The sequence below is a fragment of the Maylandia zebra genome, linkage group LG20 (assembly GCF_041146795.1).
Source record: "Maylandia zebra isolate NMK-2024a linkage group LG20, Mzebra_GT3a, whole genome shotgun sequence".
NCBI classification, from domain to species: Eukaryota; Metazoa; Chordata; class Actinopteri; order Cichliformes; family Cichlidae; genus Maylandia; species Maylandia zebra.
Genome location: NC_135186.1, coordinates 11,211,635 through 11,231,002, shown reverse-complemented (window position 1 = coordinate 11,231,002; position 19,368 = coordinate 11,211,635). Strand labels below are relative to the sequence as shown.

At 40.8% G+C, this 19,368-nt stretch overlaps 1 protein-coding gene across 6 annotated transcripts in view; it reads left to right on the top strand.

Moving 5' to 3' along the window:
- The window catches only part of agrn (agrin), a 267,410-nt gene that overhangs the window by 151,172 nt on the left and 96,870 nt on the right, over window positions 1-19,368 (top strand). For all 6 annotated transcript variants that reach the window (XM_076878737.1, XM_076878740.1, XM_076878736.1 and 3 more), the window contains one exon: window positions 1,151-1,366. In XM_076878737.1, the coding sequence (XP_076734852.1) occupies window positions 1,151-1,366 (216 nt within the window). The remainder of the gene's footprint in view (window positions 1-1,150; window positions 1,367-19,368) is intronic.

Sequence of the window (19,368 nt, the reverse complement as noted above, 5' to 3'; positions counted from 1 at the left end):
TTCATATAAAACGATGGGAATCCCACACTGTTATGTAAGTCTGCAAGTTGTGGAAAATTAAATGAACTGCATCACAGTATAGCAGTGAGAAAGTGCTGTAACTGTTCACTCTGCTGATGAAAACCGGACAGACCCAAATCATCACCGCGCACTGTTGCTGTTATTTCTCTAGTTGCCCAGTATGTTAGTGTTTTGATGATCTTTTTTATTTCTGCTGTTATAACGTTATTGAAGTGGGTGGGAGATGTGAGCCCACCCGTAATTAGATCGACCACAAACATTATCCCTGCGCGGTCTAACCTGCAGCGTTTCATTAGCTCGCTGTCATTCAGCGTTTGGAGAATGTTTCTCCTACCTCTTTGTAGCGCGCCGTTGAGTTTGTGCTGGCTGGTTTATGTGATGAGTGGTTTTATTTTGGCAAGTTTTTATACATTACACACAATAGTCAACTATAACTGCGCTGGCAAATGTTGGACTGCATGAATAGTTCATGAAAGCCTTTTTAAATTTGTCTCCATTAGCTGCTGTTTAAAACCAAGAAAAATCGCTCTGCGTTGGCAGCTACCTGCAACCTTTCTTACGTTTCCCACACATGGTTTGATGTTGTGAATCAGTCAGCACAGATAGATATCAGTATGACGACTTTTGACCCTAACTTTGTTCAAATGGGCTCTAATTTAGCATTTTAGGAATCATTAGATCAAAAAAAGTGAAAATATTAATATAAAATCACCAGGATATGTAAACTGCAAATATTCTATTTTCCCCAAACGTGTCAAAGTGTTGTTCTGGTACGCTTCAATGCCATTACACTTTGTCATGCTTTTTAAAAGGTCTTCCCCAAACTCTGAATGGTTTCACCTTCAGAGCTCTCTTTAAGCTTAAGATGGTTTGCAAATAATTGTTTCCTTTACCAGGATTTAGTTTGAACTTTGTGGGAAAGCATCATAGAATTTTCTTAAAATGCTAGAAACTTCTCTTTGTACTCTGATGCTTTTAAATACAGGCTTCTGTTAAAAGTGCTTAATTGAACTGTGCATTAGGTGTTGGGTGTTTCAGTATTAACTCGACTGAAAATGTATATTCACATTCGGAGTTATCCATATGAAATATCCTAACAGCTTCTCCTCTTTGTCGTTCTCTCTGGCAGGCTGCAGAGGGATGCTGTGTGGCTTTGGCGCCGTTTGCGAGCGCAACCCAAATGACCCGTCCAAGGGTGAGTGTGTTTGCAAGAAGGTGGACTGCCCGTCCTTTGTGGCGCCTGTGTGCGGCTCAGATTCGTCCACCTACACCAATGAATGCGAGCTGGAGAAAGCCCAGTGCAACGCACAGCGACGCATCAAGGTGCTGAGCAAGGGAGCCTGCTGTAAGTAACCATCAATCTATCTGCTAACCCTTCCTGGAGACAGCTGCAGAAATTAACCATTTTAGAAATTCACCTCGATCCCTGTGTGAGTCTGAAAAGTGTTCTCTCTAAAACAAATGGAGATTGATCTGAGATAATTCCTTGTGCTTTTTCTGCAAAGTAACTCATTTTCAGAAATCCCTCTGACATTTGTGCAACGATCTGCTTTTTCTGTCTCATCTTGTCTGAAGATTTTAAGGCTGTGATTGTAAGCTTTAACTACCTGTAGAAACGGGGATGAAAAGAAGTCAGTTTGACCTTTGACATTTCAATTCTTGGTATGGTCATGCAACTTTGCAGAAGAAAATAGTTTGGGCAGGTTTGACTGTTGATCTGATGTATTTATGAGATCTCCACAAACCACTAAAATTCGATAGCTTTCTCTGAAGTGTTGTCTTTAACATACACGTGATCTGTACCTTTTAAAAGATCCCCAAACATCCAAATTCTTGGACTGAACAATTTGAGACTGACACTCTCCAGTACATCACAATGAGAGATGAGGGTGAAAGTGGGCAAGCATAGGTGAATTAACATTTTAAAGCATGGCGAATGCGATTGGAATTTTTGGTTCAAATGACAGAAACGGCACTTGTGATTTTATGACGTTTGCACCAGAGGACGAGCACGGCCACTTAATTTGACAAACACAAAGCTGCAAGTCTCTGAGTGACACTAAATTGCTTGTTATTGTCAAGTAAATGGATTTCTATTACACCCTGTCCTAATACTACGTGCTTTGCCATCCTATCTTTATCCCACAATAATAAAACACGTCCCCATTACATCCATTCTATTGTCTTTCCAAAATGGCTGTGCTCCCAGGGCTTAAGCGCCACCTGCACCCTCACAAACAAAAAAGTGTGACACTTACTGCTCCCATTGGTAGCCATCCAGTGTGTATTTTATCCCTAACCCCAGTGGGTGCCAATACTCCTGCTGTACCTCTCATTGCTTCTCTTTACCAAAGCCCATCAAAATCCATGGCTCTAAGGAGCAGATTCCTGCCAAAGCTGCAACATTGCAGCAGCCTCAATGATAACTATAGTGTTTTGTCAGCGTCATGCCTTTTCTGCCAGTGTGGGCCTACTGCTAATTCCAGGGGTCTGATTACAGTGCAGGCTCGAACCTGGCACTAATAACAAGCTTGGTGGCGGCCCGCTACTGGCAGAGTGGAAATAAAGCGATAGAAAGGACAGAGAGAGGACAGGAGGAACACAGGGTACAGTGGAGGAAAGGGAAAATAGCATTTAAAAAGGGAGGGTATAATGTTAAGAGGAAAGAGCAACGAGACATTAAGACAGGGAGTGCGACACAAGAGCACGTAAGAGAGTACTTTAGTGATTGAACGAGTGAACAGATTACGAGAGAAGCTCAAAACCAGAGGGAGAAAGTAGTAGCATAAGTGGTTTAATGATGGTTTATGGAGGGTTAAGGCCATCAGAAGCACCATAATTGGCCTTAGCAAAACAGCAGCCAGTCACAAGGAAAGAAATAAAGTAAAAAATAATAGTAATGATTATGCTAATGATAGTATTGCTGGTAATAACTACATGCTGGCCACCAGAGCAGACTTCCTCAGGGATAGCTCAGTAGGTAAAGTGGTCGCCCCATGATCGGAAGGTCGGCGGTTCGAATCCACTTAACGGCTACCCTGAGGTACCCCTGAGCAAGGTACCGTCCCTACACACTGCTCCCCGGGCGCCTGCTTAGTGGGCTGCCCACTGCTTCACTGAGTGAATGGGTCAAATGCAGAGAAAAACAAGTAATTTCCCCATGGGGATCAATAAAGTATCCATTATTATTATTATTATTATTATTATTATTATCCCGTCACATCTGGAAGGAATTTCCTTTTCATTCCTCTGTTGGCTGTGATTCTGAGAGCCCAATGTGATTATTACTAATGGCAAAGCCTGATTTATGTCAGCATTTTCATGCAGTCACTGGATGTGAAGGAGGCAGGTGTGTAGTGTTTAATCAGCAGATGGCATCCTTAGCTCTAGCCTTGCTACGTTATGTACTTGTGCTTCTGTAACACAACCGGTGTCACTGTGATTTATGGTGTGATCAGTTTAATCAATGCAAAAGTAAAAATGACTCATTTAATTAACTCCGGCTTCCACCAACATCCATTCAACATGGTTTGATTTACAGTTCCATTATTGTATACTTAAAGCAGAGTTTACAGTTCTGTTGAAAATTGACAAATTTGCTATTTTCTGATGCGATTTTTTTCTGACAATCTTCTGATTGGTAGAAACGTTGAGAGCTGAGAGAACCAACCCTGGGAATCTGTTTTAAACAAGCTGCCAGGTACTGATGAAGGTGACCTTAAAGCTTAAACAGCAGGTTATCGGTGCTTTTATTATCTTAAACTCACAATATTTGGTTTTGTCCCGAGTGACACATGAATAGCTTTGAAAATCAGAAAGCAATCTTTTAAATTCATCCTTCTTTCTTACCCGTGCTATTTCTGATTTGCAACATATTTTTTATAGCAGTGAAAGCAGTCACTGTCGAGTGAGTGTAGACGAACCACACAGCTAGCTAACATCTGGTCGGTTTATTTACTTTTGCATTTATTGCAACATCCTTGTTAAAAGCTCCCACATATGTCTTATAGACAGAATTGAGAAGGGCAGACGGCTAGAGAATTAAAAGAAGTGTTTTACTGTGGGATGGAAGGGTCAGCCAAGGAGTAAGCAACAGTCTAACATTCATCAATATTCATATGTGTGTGTTTGAATGAATTCAAGGATGTTTGCACTTAGAAGGTACATACAGCAGGTACGGTATACGCTGTGAGTGTGAAAGAGGAAGAGAGCGTGTGTGTTAGGAGGTCAGCGCAAGCCAGGTGACAGGTTCTGATTCTCACTCTGCTCTCAATAAATTCAGCCCCTACAGAGGGCTTGGACGGGCCACTTGGCTGAGATTATGGAGTTGTCAGTGCTGACGGAGGAAGAGAGAGGCAAAGGAGGGAAGGAGGAATAGCGGTAGAAAGGTGAGGGAGTGAGAAAGCTTTTAACTTTAAGAAAATACGGGCAGCTGAATTGGTGCTTTTGTGCGAAGCCTCGTTTGACTCTTTCGATTTGAATGGCGGGTTTTCATCGGGGTAAGTGAATTGGCTACCGTTGTGTGAAGCCGTCATGTTCAATTCAAATCAAGTCTTATCTGGCACTCAGGAGGAAAGCCACAAAAGAAGTTTTTATTTCTCTCACAGATTATGCCCCTTATGTTTTTGTTTTTTTTAAAGGATGGGAGTTACATCACATGGGAGCATTTTGTTACCACCAAGTACAACTTTGGAGCTTGGGGTATGTTTTGTTGCAAACAGGAGGAAGCTGTAACCAGCAAGTCCCTGACATCTGCAGGATGCTGACACCTCCAAATGTCGGCTTTCGGGCGCTTACTTCCTACTTCGCTGCTGCTGACATCACAGTGCTGTTCTCCAGTTAATTACTGACATATTGTGCTTCGACTTTCAAGAGGTTTTTACAGGCACTTTAGCTACGGTCACAGCTTTGAACACCAAATAAGGTGGCTTGTTTACAACCTAGACTTTGACAGATGCCCGTGTCCTCCCACTATTCCCATTGCACAGTTCACCTTAGCTCAGTTTCACTCGGCAGTGAAAAGAAAATTCCCCTTAAAACATGTCCATTTAGCACCTCACTCATAAAACTGAACTGGCTATTATGACATTTTAGTTCCAAGAAAATGGTCTAAGTTCCCTCCTGAGGGCAGAACAAAATGACCCATTCGTTGTTGAGGTGCAGGCACTTAGTTTCCCTCCACTGCTCCACTCTGATATTCACATAACCTGCCCCTTAATGGTTCAGACCATCTCCGACCCAGCTTCTTCATTATCTTTCTTTTGTTCTAGATGGATGATTTGGGATCGGTGGGGTTACATTTCCGGCAGTCAAGCAGGCAGGCGGTGAGCACATAATGGCTTCAGATATTATCGAAATTAAAAGGAGAGGCCGCGTTTAAATTGGCCCCGCAGGAGTGACCGATAACAACACGAGGTGATAAAAAAAAAAAAGAAGAAAGAAAAAAAAAAGTGTCCAGTTAAGAAAAGGAAGACCTCAGAGAGGGAGGGAGAGAGAAAAAGCTCAGACACTTTCTGGTTTAGAGAGAGACAAGAGACATTTGGGGAACTGTGTGTGCGTACGTTTGTGTGTTTGCGCACGTTCTACAGTCAGCTTGGGAACGTGCGCCACGTCTACTGTCCTAATGTTGAATCAGAGCAGAGTGGTAAATACACTCCCTTTCCCAGAGAGAGACACAGAAGTGCTGCAGAACTCATCTTGTGTGGCCACTCTAGTGGAACATGGAGTTTTCATTCTTCTTTACCCCCCCCCCCCCCCCCAGAAAAAAGTGGAGAGCATGCGCGTGTGGGTGAGGTGACTGGGGTTCGAGAGTGTGGTCGATGGGAGATTGATTTTATGTATGTGTGAGAGCGCACGTGTGTGTTCTCGAGAGTTGGCTATCAGCACGGCCCCCTACCTTCTGCTCAGTCACTCCACTCTGCTCTCTCGCTCTCTGCACTTTAGAGAAGGTTTTTATCTCTCCAGCACCGAAACACTCTCGAGTCTTCACAGTGAAAGGAGAAAAGGCATCAGTGCTCCACACCTGCTTCTCTGTCTGCTCTTATATACTGCAGGCAGGCCCAGTGTGAGAGGGATGTGAACTGCTCCTTAAACATAAAGCAGTACACTCCTACTTGTTGTATTTAGTTGTAGCATATAAAAAAAATATATCAGAGCTTGTTTGAATACATTTTGCAGCAAACAAATGAAGTCCTCTGTTCCTGGGAAGAGGCACAAATGATTAACTGAAAATGAGTTGGTGTACACCCACTTCTACCTGACGTATTTGTACGTTACCAAACAAAAGCAGGCGCAGCAGATTTATATAACGAAACAAATGTCAAAGTGTCTGATGAGAGTTGTCATTATGCACGGGTTTACTGTGGCGCACTTTGTGTCTCGTGTCTAATGACGCTTTATTGTGTGGTTGCGAGCGTGCCTGCACGCAAACAGGCAAACATGCATGAAACGGACCAATCAGGAAGAAGAAAGGGAATATCTATTGAAAGAAGTGTTAATCTTTCCTATAAAACAGCATAATTTTTTTTTACAAACGGTACAGTACTGTGCAAAACTCTTGAGCCATCCATTATTTCTTTATATTTTTTACATTTTGCTTTCAGGTGCCAGACTTTCTTGCTATCTTGAGCAAAAGTTCTCCAGGCTTTCTGAAGGTGTCAACTTTACATTGTGTCTTTCTTAACTTTGTTACTGGCAGCATGTCATCATTTGAGTCCCATTTCTTCTGTAGAGTCTACAAAAAATACCAAAGACAGTATTTTGTTAGTAAAGCTGACATCCATCATGAACAACCCACATCACCCACTGCATGAGTATGTGAGTGGACTGAACAGCTCCTTTAGTCAGAGACTGAAACACCCTCGCTGCAGGAAGGAGCGCTTTCGCAGATCATTCATCCCAACAGCAGTTAGACTCTATAACTCCTCAATCATGATGTCATAAGTCACTGGACACTGTGAACATCCACGGTCACCACTTCCATGTGTATGGACATGTGCAGGTATATATGTATGTATATGTATACATATGTATATTTAGTGTGTACATGTGTGTGTGTACATGTCTATAAATAGGAATATTAGTGGTACAATAGTTATGTCAAGCTATATAGTTTATATCCATAATCACATACTGTGTATGCTACCATTGTATATAGTGTATTATCTTACTTTTTGTCATTGATTGTACTTATTTGTATTTTTGTATTTCCATCTGATATCTGTACCTGAGCTGAGGTGATGCAAAAATTTCCCCGTTGTGGGATCAATAAAGTCTTATCTTATCTTAAAATAACAAAGAGCTACTAGGCAAAAAGTTTGGTCTGTCTTGGCATGGGGTCCAGTGTGTTCATAAAAATCTGAAGAAACTGGACAAGTGGGAGCAAAAGATGAAGTGACATGCATAAAATGTTACCGACAGCAGGTGAACAGTATCTGAAAGCCATGTCCTGAAGAAACAGGAAAGAAATCCAGCAAAGGCCTGACACAGGACCTGAGACTTTCAGCGGATCTATCTACTGAAGTCTCATCAGAAGTGGTCTCGGTGGAGCGGTGGCTATCAAGGAGCCATTCTAAGAAAGGGAAGCACAGAGGAAATGCTGACATAAGCAAAATTTCACAAGAATTGGACTGAAAATAAATATTAACAGGTCTTATAAAGTGATGAACGCCATTTGAAATTTCGTATTTTAGTTTAAATCACCGTCACTAGGTGCAGGGGAGGTCAGGAGAGAGGTACAACAGTGAGTGACTACATTATCTCATGTGATGCTACTCAGCCAGTCAAATCGTTTATTCAGAGCGTGTGTGAAAACAGAAAACTCCCAAGAGGAGAGGAGATGCAGAAGTGGGGTTGAAGCTGAGCGGGTTTACATGTTAAATGTAGTTATGGGAAAAGGAGAAAAGGGGAAGCTTAAAATACACCTTTGCGTTATTTTTTAATTAAGCACTTTTGCTTTTTCAAAAATCTCTTGTTTATTTTGGAATGCAAACCTTATTTTACTCAAAAAGAGAAAAGAACATTTATCATTTATTATTAGAGTACCCTCCGGGTCATTGTGAAACTTCATAATAAACACTGTTGGATGGCAACAACCAAAGAAGAGCTTTGAATGTGTTTCAAGAACCTGGAGAACTTTTCCTCGAGACTACCTACAGACATTACAAAAGCTTGTCCAAGAGAGACTGCGTTGAAGAATAAAGATGTTTTTAGAACTGTACAAACTCTCTTTTTGCCTTATATACTACATATGCACATTTTTCAGTAAATCAATGCACCCGTTTCCTAATTTGCTACTAAAATCTAAAGAAATAAGGATCAAGACATCTGCACAATACTGCGTATGTGTAAGAAATTCTTTATGTTGTTTGGGATCATGCAAGAAATCAGAAAAACCATTGTTATTTGAATCTGACATGCGGGCCAACACATTGTTTCCATTCCTCTTCACATCTCCCTTTTGCTCCTAAACCATTGTTCAGAGAGGGAATCAAAGAAAATGACCTAAGCTCATTACTCCATCTGTATGTTTGGTCTTTTGTCTTTTGTTGGTCTGGCCGATTGTTAAGGTGTCTGGGCCGGGCCAGGTAAAGCCCTGATTTATCTTCCCTCGTTGGGGCCAAAGCTGGCCAGGAGAGGAGGTTTGTGAAAATCCTCTGCAAGCAAATAAATCCTAATTTTGGAGCAGAGCTGGAGAGGGAGGAGATGAAGGCCAGCCTGCTTCACTCCTCCTTCACCCCCATTTTTTTTACTTTATTTTGCTCATGCTAAGACGATTTCCTTTGTTACCCCGGTGACATGCCCGGTCAGCCTCTGTAACAATGGGCTGGTGGTAATAGCCGTAGATGCTGAAGATGACTTCTGGCTTTGCCGAAGCAGATAACAGAATTCTGCAGTCAAACTGACTGAAGCCATCTTTACCTCCACGCTGTTTCTCCAGTGCTCATTGCTTCCCTGTTTTGGATCCCTGTCCCTTCATCTCACCAGTATTCCTCCCGTCTTTCTTTCTGTCTTTAATCCTTATTGTCCTTGTTACTTTTTTTTAAATATTCCTTTTCTTTTTCCTTCCGTCCTTTATTCTTTTCATGCATTTTGCCTCGCTGTTCCTTCTTCTACATCACTCCATAGTTCCTCAAGCCTCTCTTTTTTTCACTTCTCCTTCATTTGCTCACCGTTAACTCCGCCACAGAGGACTTAGTCACGCACCCCTTACTTCTTCTCCTTCGCCTTCACTCATTTTCTGGGCGTTCCCTCGTCTCCTTCCTTTTTCACTCAGAGGCTTCACGACAAAAATCGTTTCTTTTTTTTTTTCTCTCTTTTTTCCGTGTCTTGCTGATATTCTCATCAGTAGTAACAAGTCTGCACAGAGACACAAATGCGGAAAGTAATCAAATTTCTCCGGGGTTATCGGTGAACACATTTATGCGCACACACTAACAGACACACAGGGCGAGAGGTCATTGTAAATAACTCAGCTTTCGTGCTTTCATTTCCCTGGGGCATTGACTCTTGCTTGGCATTCATAACCATAATATGCACAACCTGACGGACTCTGTGTGTGTGTGTGTGTGTTTACTGATAGTACATAAACACGCACACAAAGGCATATTTAGTGAAATATACACACACTGCAGGCGTTTTGCAAACCGATAGACTGAAAAATATACATTCTTGTTATCAGCACACACACACACACACACACATAAAGACATGATAATGGGCTGTGCTTGGAATTTCTCTATCCATCTTTACTTGCTGTTCCACTCGTCTGCAACCACTGATACTTGTAAGACAAATCCCGTCTTCTGCTTCATCTCTCGCTCGCTCTTTCTCCAGTGCTCACCTCTTTGAAATCTGCAGGCAAAACACCGATTATGTACACACATCCATATCCACATACACCTGCTTAATCCCAGACAAGGGGTTGTGTTTTGAGACTTTTTAATGTATTTATGCATTTGGCTTCTGCTGAATAATACATTGTTATTTGTTATTTTCACTGTGTATGCTTGGTGAGAGATGGAATGGAGTGAAAATAATAAAAGCGGAGCGGTGCTGAAAAATATGAGGATAACTACCAGCTCAGCCGACAATAGCGGATATTTTATTTCATTTCGCGCGGAACAAGAATGACGACAAGTGACAGGAGACGGATTTCTAAAGAATATTTGTTTCTCTCTGCGTTGGCTTTGATTCTGTGGCATACTACAACAACAACAACAAAAAGATCGCTTATTCACAATCATCATTAAAGGATCGCAGCGTGGATTGAATAGGATAACTGCTTTATTTAATACATGTTTCAGATTATTACTCGTTTTATATTAATGTATGTACAGGAACACATTATCAGAAATAGAATATGGATAATCTTGTTATTTCTTTCTACCACTGAGTCAGAGTTTTAAACAAGGAGTCATTTTTTAAGGTGGCGTTGAGCAATAGATCCCCAGGCTTTTCTTTGGCTGCTGTTTCAGTTCTTGTACTTAACCATAAATGCTTTTTAATTGTTGAACCACTTCAAAATCACCTAATTTGTTCCAGTATCTTTAGTTAAATCTATGAGAAATGTCAGAGATGACACAGTTTGTCAGGAATAAATCATTATTTTTGCACGAGCTAGGTGATTCCCAAAGAGCTATTAGCCAAAAACCTGGCATATCTCGGCACGGTGTGCAGCCTGTCCTTAAAACATTTAAAGAAAGTGGACAAGTGGAGGACAAAAGAACAAGTGACCTGTCTGAAAAAACTGCAGCATTTGGAACAGTATCTGAAAGTCCTTGAAAAGCCCTGGAGAACTGTTCCTGAAGGCTACTTGAAGAAATGACAAGAAGGCTTACCTGAACGAGTTGAAGAATAAAGATGAGCATAGCAAATATTGACTTTGGAGCTCATTAAAATTGTAAAATTGCCTGTTTGCCTTACACTGTATTTCCATGTATGCATGTGTGCACATGTTTGCACGTGGTTCAGTAAATTGCTTCTCCAAGCCAGATATAAAGAAATGAGGGGTAGCTCAAGACATGTGCACAGTACTGTAGAAAACGTCAGTCTTGTGCATGTATATCTACACTGTATTCCCTGTTTACACACAGCACCTTCACACAAGGTTCCTTCATTACTGTTCACCCACTCCTGCCTCGCTGCTTATTTAAGGTCTGTCCATCGACTGCATCCACTCCCCAGAGTAATGCTGTGTTCACATTGTTGCAGTGGAGGGCAAATTAGATACTCCTTGCCTTCACTGGGTGATTGATTGTAAATCAAAGCACCACTGATGTAAAATGAGCAATCAGGGTTGTAACTTTTCAAAGTTTTACCTTTTTTCTCAACAAGGTGCTGGCCACTTAGACGCAGTCTTGTTCGGGAATCAACTGGCATTGTGTCGCCTCAAAGCTGAGATGATGTAGCGCAGTGGTTATCGATCAAGGTCGTCAGGAACCAGAGTCCTACTGGTCTTCATGTTAGCGACCTAATCAGACACTGTTAGGCCTGGGTTAGAATGTGAATGTGCTTAACTGAGTGGGAGGAAAGAAATCCAGCAGTCTATTGTCCTCAGGATTTTAAGTGCTCAGTATTCAGTGTTCATAAAGGATCTGGGGCATATACACTATACGTTGTCTTAATCTTGCCAAAAATGTTGTATATGCAAAATTTGCATGCACTACTCTATCATCCATTGGTAATCAATTTGCGGATCAATATTAGTGAATGGCAGAAATAGTTGAAAATGGACAAGTAGGCAGTAAAGGGCGCTTCGTGGCTTTTTAGTGGAGGAAAGACATCAAATGATTTCTGCGTTTAGAAATTTATGATGAGACTACACATACATCTTCATCGGTAAAACAGCCACAAGTGACAATTACAACGTAGTAATGTGCAAATTTCCATCCATTTCATGAGATTCTCTTAAATCATAGGAAATGCCGAGAACATGGCTCAGCCAGAGGACTCGGTGACCTTGTCGATGAGTTGGAAGTGTGCAGCTTGTTGCCTGCAGCTGTTAATCCCACTGTTCATGGTTCAAAAAGATTTATATGACAGCGCCACTTGGTGACATATCATCATAAAAGCCACGATGCTTCATAATAAAAGTAGTCCAGTTCTTTTTAGTGCTAAATAGGATGTACAAGACGGCCGTCAGTTAATTGCAAAGAGCAGTCAAGAGAAGCCAACAAAAACAGTAATAATGAATCTATTCATCATTTACTCTAAGCCCCTCGTGGCAGTGGCATGTGCCAATGGCAGACTCTACCAGTAACTTCTATTATGAGTAGATAATCACAGAACAGAAGAAGGAAATGCATAAAACAGCTATTGTGAAAACACAGTTGGCTTCCATGAACACCTAATGGACTGTAACTTTAAAATGATCCATCAGAAAAACAAAAGGTAACAAGCAAAATAACAATTAGTTGCAAAGTTTAAAACTGTTATTTTTATTCTGTTGTTTTAGCTGCTAAAAGTGGCATTTTTAAAAATGATTTTCCCGTTTCTGCCTGAAACCTTGCAATTAAGCTGTAAGTGTTTTCTAGTGGCACTAGAGTTCCTGTAACTCTGTGACTGCATGATTTCGTGTAGAAAATATTTCACACTGAATTGCTTATACGTCAAGGAAATAATAGTGTTCTCTGTTTTTCCTTGGTTGCCCATTTTTGAACACTTCCTCCCCGTTCTGTTTCCTCACTTGGAATCAAGTTTTCTTTTGTTTGTTTTTCTCAGCAGTAATACAAGCAAATTAAAATGCTGCTTTTTAGTGAACCAAATAGTTCAGTTTTATCTCATTCGCCACGACCACTTGACCGCTGAGGCTAACCCATATGACTTTTCTCTGGCAAATGCGGCCTTTTTTTTTTTTATCGTTTTCCTCATTCACCTTAACTTCATTCCAGCTTTGTGAAAATTGTAAGGACAGGCCAATATACCTTCATTCCGTAAAATGTGTTTGTGTTCTATGGCTTTCAATTTTCCTCACAATTAGAATAAATGGCTCACGTACACACACACACACACAGTCCCTGCCTGCAGTAATAATGCTTGCCAGAAAAGAGAGAGAATAAATCCAAATTATTTCCATCTACTGTTTGTTCTAAATAAATGTCAGTTCTTCTGCTCCACTTTCATGCGCACTCTCTCTTCCTCCTGCAGCCTTATCAAAATTTAAATTGTTGTCATGTTAAATAGGGTCCTATATTGGAAGGCTGAAATGGGCATGTCACCTTGAGCAGGTTTATCTGATTGTGTGTTCATAAAGATGCTTTTTTAGTATTAAAGTTAACTCGTTGTTATTTTTCCTAATTAAGCCAAAATCCTCAGTGCAAAGAAGTCACTGATGTGGTGTGTCTTCATTTTTCCCCCTGTTCTTTAGCTTTAATATAGATATCACATACAATAGATAGTAATTGACTGATTGTGTCAGTTAGTTATTGGAAATAAAAGCTTAATGTGCTGGGTTCTAAATATTGTGGCTTATGTCTATTTGTAGGCAGGTTATGAACTGTGAACTGTGAGATCTTCTTATTTGCTTAATATTAACAGTTTTTGGATCTGCTTTCAGGAGTTAATGAGAATAAAGCAAAGTGAGCTCAAATTTTTATTGTTAGTCACCACACAGCTTCAGCACCCAGCCTGGGAACTGCTGACTTTAAACTGCTTTCATGATATGGCTTTAGATTTATTTGCCCCTTTATCAGCCGGTGACAGAGAACTCTTACATTGATGTTTATTTAAGTGTGACTATTGAAAAAAGAGATAATGCAGCATGCACTATCGCACTTTGAGCTTATCCTGCATTCAGGTGAAGAGTGTGCTGCTGACACTGTATGTCTTCACGCAGATGTGCCTGTGTTTGTACTGAAGACCAAACACCCACTGTAAGGGACTTTTCAGCAGCTCTGAACTGCATTTCGCCCCCAGCAGCTACCGGTCATTAGCAAGTTTTTTGATAGCAAAGGCCAAGCATGATTAGCCAATGCCTCACTGAACATCAGTAGAGATTTTGGCTCCCCACCACCACCAGCTCCAGTTAATCAGAAGCTAATGAAAGGAAATTTGTGGCATATGCACTACTTAGCCCACATGAGTCTTTATACCTCTTTCTGGGGCCAGAGGGGATATTCTGAATGCAAAACTCAGTTTCAGGACACAATTCAGACCCCAAGTCTCCAAATACTGACAGAACCCAACTGGCTGTAATGTAATTAGCATTTAAATAATCTAATTACATTTTATTTGTAGTATTTGATTATATTTAATTCACAGTGCCTATTACCTCAACTTCCATCATTTTCTTAGCTACCTTATTCACAAGGGGTCGCCACAGCGGCTAGCTCCGTGGTAGACTTTCACACAGGATGCTCTTCACTTCCTGACGTAGCCCCCAGGAGATTTTTGTCTCCTATTGAAACGGACTTTTTGTTTGTTATTCAGATGTGTACACCGCCACATTTTGGAGCTACGACATGAATAACTTTGTTAATGTGACTTGTTTTGTCATGTTCTTTGAATTTTTGTATTTAAAAAACAGCGTTGCATTATAATTTTCTTACTTACTTTCTAAAATGCAATTTATTGAATACGATCATAACTTTTGTCATTCATAAAACGTATGTGGTGAGGGATTTTTACAGTGAGCAGAGCATCACCCTGCATGCTTCTATCTTTGCTAACGTGGAGATCGTCATGAACTCTGCAACCCGCTTCACTCGTAGTGTCACAGGTTTGCTATTCTAATATGAAGGCATACAAATTACATCCTTACCACATAGAACAACACAGCATGATAGAGCGTGCACGGTATCTGTAATTGACTGACTGCGCACTCATAACCTTCCTGACACTCACAGTCATGATCCTACACTATTAATAGGAAACCAGAGACTGCAGTAGAAACAAGTAGAGTTAAATTATACTTTAGCAGTTAAAAACAATCAGTTTTACCAACTCACAAAGGAAGAAAATCTCACAGAAACTCAAAAATATTGAATGTAGTGCAATTAGAAGAAATTCATTTAGGACTACCCTACTTAATCTTTTAATTTAAGCATTTATGTGCTCAGTATGGTGAGTCTAACCAGGTTTTTTTGTTGTTGTTTTTTGGGTGCTTTTGATCCTGAGGTGCCTGGTGTAGAGCTCAACACTTAAAAACCACATGAATACATTATTGATTATGTGGGCTCCTGGCCTTAAAGAGGTAAACAGAGAAGCAGTTAATAGTGCCTCCGGCTACACTCCCCAACTTATTTTGGCACCAAGATCTTCTTTGTTGCTTTCAAAAGGCCTTAATCCAAGAGAAACAACTCCTGGTACAAGCACTGACAGCTTGCCAATAGGTAATACAGGCTTTTTCCCATAGGCTATTAAGGGGACAGAGAGGCCCTGAGGTTAAAGAAACTGCCCATCAGCCAGTGTTTGTCTTTTCTTTTTACCTTTTATCTCTTTCAGCTTGTTTATGTAGATTACAGGGCTAAAGTAAAGTGAGTTGTCACAACGTCTTGATGGTTTGACACATGATGTGCAGCCATTCGTGGACTCCTTTAGCAGTGCGCTTAGGGCACCTTCAACATTATTATGAGTGGATAACATATATAATCGCTGTGTTTACAGCTTGTTGCGTTGCACTGAATAGCCAAAGGCATTTGTTTGCATTCTGAAAAGTCCTCTGCATCGTGTTATGTAGCACAATCAGCCGTTTTGGACACTAGATTGGCTGCAGGGCTGCCGTTCTGTATCTCACCTCTGATCTCCCAGTCGAGTAACGGGAGCTTTTCCCTCTCCCAAGCACATTTTGTTAGTTTGGAAAAAGCATTTCGATGCTTCCAATTATGATGCACACGATAAGTTGGTGGAAGGATTTAATGTGCCTCTGGGTTTTCATCAAATGGTGCTATTTAAATGAGCGTGTTAATATTCGTTGATATTTAACTGAAGAATTTAAGTGTTTTTTGTTGTTGTTGTTGTTGTTGTTGCTGTTAAATTGTGTGCTGTCCTTTTAAAAGACCTGTGCATCTGTGTGTGTGTTTGTCATAAATGCCATACCCGGGCGATTTAATCCCATCCCACCTTCTTTCTGTCACTCAGCAGAATAAATGGGGCCTGTGTTGTCATTTCAACACCCCACCTGTGCTTTACTGCATTTTCCAAGCGTAAGATATCTGCCAGCAGTAAATGACAGCTATGGTTCCAAAAATCAAGCATTGTGACATTTTTTGTATTTTATCCTCTGTTTTTACATTCATATTTTTTTTCTTAAATATTGATTTAAAAGAGCAGCAACTGAGATTTTATGACCGCAGGACGAATAGCTGCGTATCGCGACAGCTAATGGGGATCTTTCTAAATCAAACTAACCTAAATTAAACTAAACTAAGCTAAACTGTCGTAAGACCTTTGGTTAAAAATCTGCTTAGACATACTGTACTCACAAGCTCCACTTCTTGATTGTGTGTGTGGCCGACGACTGGAGCATGATGAGGGCTTTTTGTGGTTCGTTTTCCATTCTCAAGGGTAAAACAGCAAAGCGTGTAAAAGAGAGCAACAGCTGCAGTTCAGTGGAGCGCTTTGAAGAACTACATCAAACACAAAGAATCATCTTCCAGCCATTGGCCTCACAGCAGAGGGAACGAAGTGTGTGTGTGTGTCTGGAAAGCGTGTTGGAGAGGTGTGTAGGACTGTTAATCCTTTGGCCTTGCCTCAGTCCCTGCCTCCTGCTCCTCACCACTTGCTTTGGGTATCTGGCTGCAGATTCTCATCCATATTTAGTTCTTGGATTTCAGTTTTTGTCGATCTTGTCTGTTGATTTTTTGACCATTCCACGCCGTTGCTTTCTTTCTCCCATTCTGACCCTTTCCCTTATCTCCCTTCTACACACTTCTCTTTTACTAGTTCCTCACCACCTCTTCATCTGTCTGTTTTTTGTTTTTTTTGTTCAACTTCCTTTCTTTCCCTGCCTGCTTTGTCTTTGTTCAAACAACACCAAGTGCCCATTGTTGTGCTCCTTCTGAATTTCACATGCCCAGTTTGTCTTTTAGTACTGTGGGGTTATTTTTAAGTATAGTTATAATAGTTTATAATATAATAGTTTTTACTATATACTTACAAAGATACTTATGCATTTGAATTACTACATTACTCTTGTATACCAGCTTGGTTGGCCCGGCATCGTTAATCCATGATAAGCAGCAGCGAAACTGGCTAAATGTCAAGGAAATTATACACACAACTTTATTTTATTTTAGTATTTCAGGATTTTGGTTGAGATAGCTAATTGTTTTTTTGTCATGACTGAGATTAAAAAATAAATACCAGTCATCTTGTTTGACTGTCTTTTTTTTACCATTTAAAGGCACGACATTAAAGTGATATACTTCCCATTTAAACATTTTATGTTTGAGGTATAAGCAATTTATTTTGATGTACTCCACAGAGTTGGGTTATAATTCAGACATCAAAATGTTAGTTGGTGCAGTTTTATGGATGAAAGTGGGGGTCACGGTGTGTAAAGCTTGTCTCAGTATAAAACTGGAAAGTAGGAACTGTAGCTTTGCCCAAAGAAGTAAAAAAAAAAAAACCTAAATGTGTAACTTTGCCTCTGAATTACATTTGTTTTCTATTGCTGCATTTTTCTTTGTCAGACTTTCTCCATAGTGTTTTAACTCAGTCCCCTTGTAACTTGTTTTTGTCTCACTGTCGCTCCCTCTCTGCTTCTTCTTCTCCTGCTGTTGATGGGTGTACGAGGGTTCTTGATTAGAACACACACTGCCGAGCTCCCCCTCCATCGCATCATTGCATTTGATTAGCTTCAGCCCCATACCTCCCTTATCACTACCAGCACAACAGGAAGCACAGCACACACACACACACATACAGGTACACATGCATACATATCACAAACTCACTTGCAGACTTATCTGAACTCCATGGTTGCCTCCAAACGTGCACTGGCATATATGACTCTCCCCACACTTGCGCACGCATCTGGTGTGCGTCTGGTTTCGTGGCAGCGGGGTATCAAGTAAAGCCAGCACGGCACTGACAGCTCCGTGTCCCTAATGAAGCATTAATAAACTACAGCACAAAACAGTGGATCAGAGAAGTGGAGCTCCCCACCTGCCTGGAAAGTCTGCTGACTGCCAGAGGGAGAGATGAGGAGGGAGAGGATCACTGTAATCCCCATTCTCCAAAACCCCTCTGCTCCACTTTTCTGGAAGACATCGCAGACAGACAGACATACAAACACCTGCTAAACTACTCCGAACTGCCCTAGTGGTAGTTCTCACTACACTACGTGTCTGCGTAACTGCACTTTTCCACGATAACATGCAAACACACAAGCGCACGGGCTCAGAAGGTGAAAACAATACCACTTAAGCTATAGCTTAGCTTTAGCTCTGTAAGAGACTTCACATATTATAGTTAAGCTGCTACAAAGTGCCACCCAACATGTCAGCAGCTTCTACACTTAACTACAGCCAGGAGTGCAAAAGGATTTGCTTCACAGTTGTTGTTATTCTCAACATTATGCATTAATGCAGTTTGATAGAAAGTTAATTTCCATGCATGCAGAACAATAAAAAGGAAAAAAAAAAGCTTCCAGTTCTCAGAAATGTACACTTCTCAACATGCTCAATTTCAGCTCAGAACGAGTAGAGAAAAATGGCAAATTTGCATTTTTTTTTCTCTTGTACCCTTTTTGCCCACCTTGCATTGATTTTATGTTCCTGCAGCACTGCATAGTTTTCAGTTTGAGAAACACACACCTTAAATGTGGGCAGTGCTAATCAATTATTTGCAAGCACCCGGCTAACTTCTGCATATCCAGCACAGCGCAGCACGTCACAATTAGACAAATTGTTATCCCAATTTGAAATCCACTTGCCGTTAAAAGAGCAAGTTGCAGAGTTGATCAAGTGTTGATTTGTGACGGTGTGTATTCAGAATTTCCCACAGCACATGAATTCGCAATTAGGCACATAGGTAGTTCAGTTACAATGCATCCCACAATGCCAGACAATGCCAGTCCTGTGGTTTAAATGAAGCAAACCTGCTGAGTGCAGAATTTTGAAGGAGGCCTGTCCACACAAATGCTGCATGCTTGTGATTAGAAGAAAGGGGGGGAGCAATTGTTCTGTGAAAGGAGCCAATCAAATCCAGGTCTAGCTGTGATGGACTGACAGGAACGAGTCCATTTTTAGAAAACGCAGTGTCTCAAGTTTAAATAAACCAGAGTTTTGTCTCCTTTAAAAGTCTTTTAAACATTTAAATCTATAAAGCATTATTCTATTAATTGGGCCCCAGGATGTTTGCTTTTCTTTTGGGGTGTCCTCTTGTTCCCTAATCATATGCCATCTC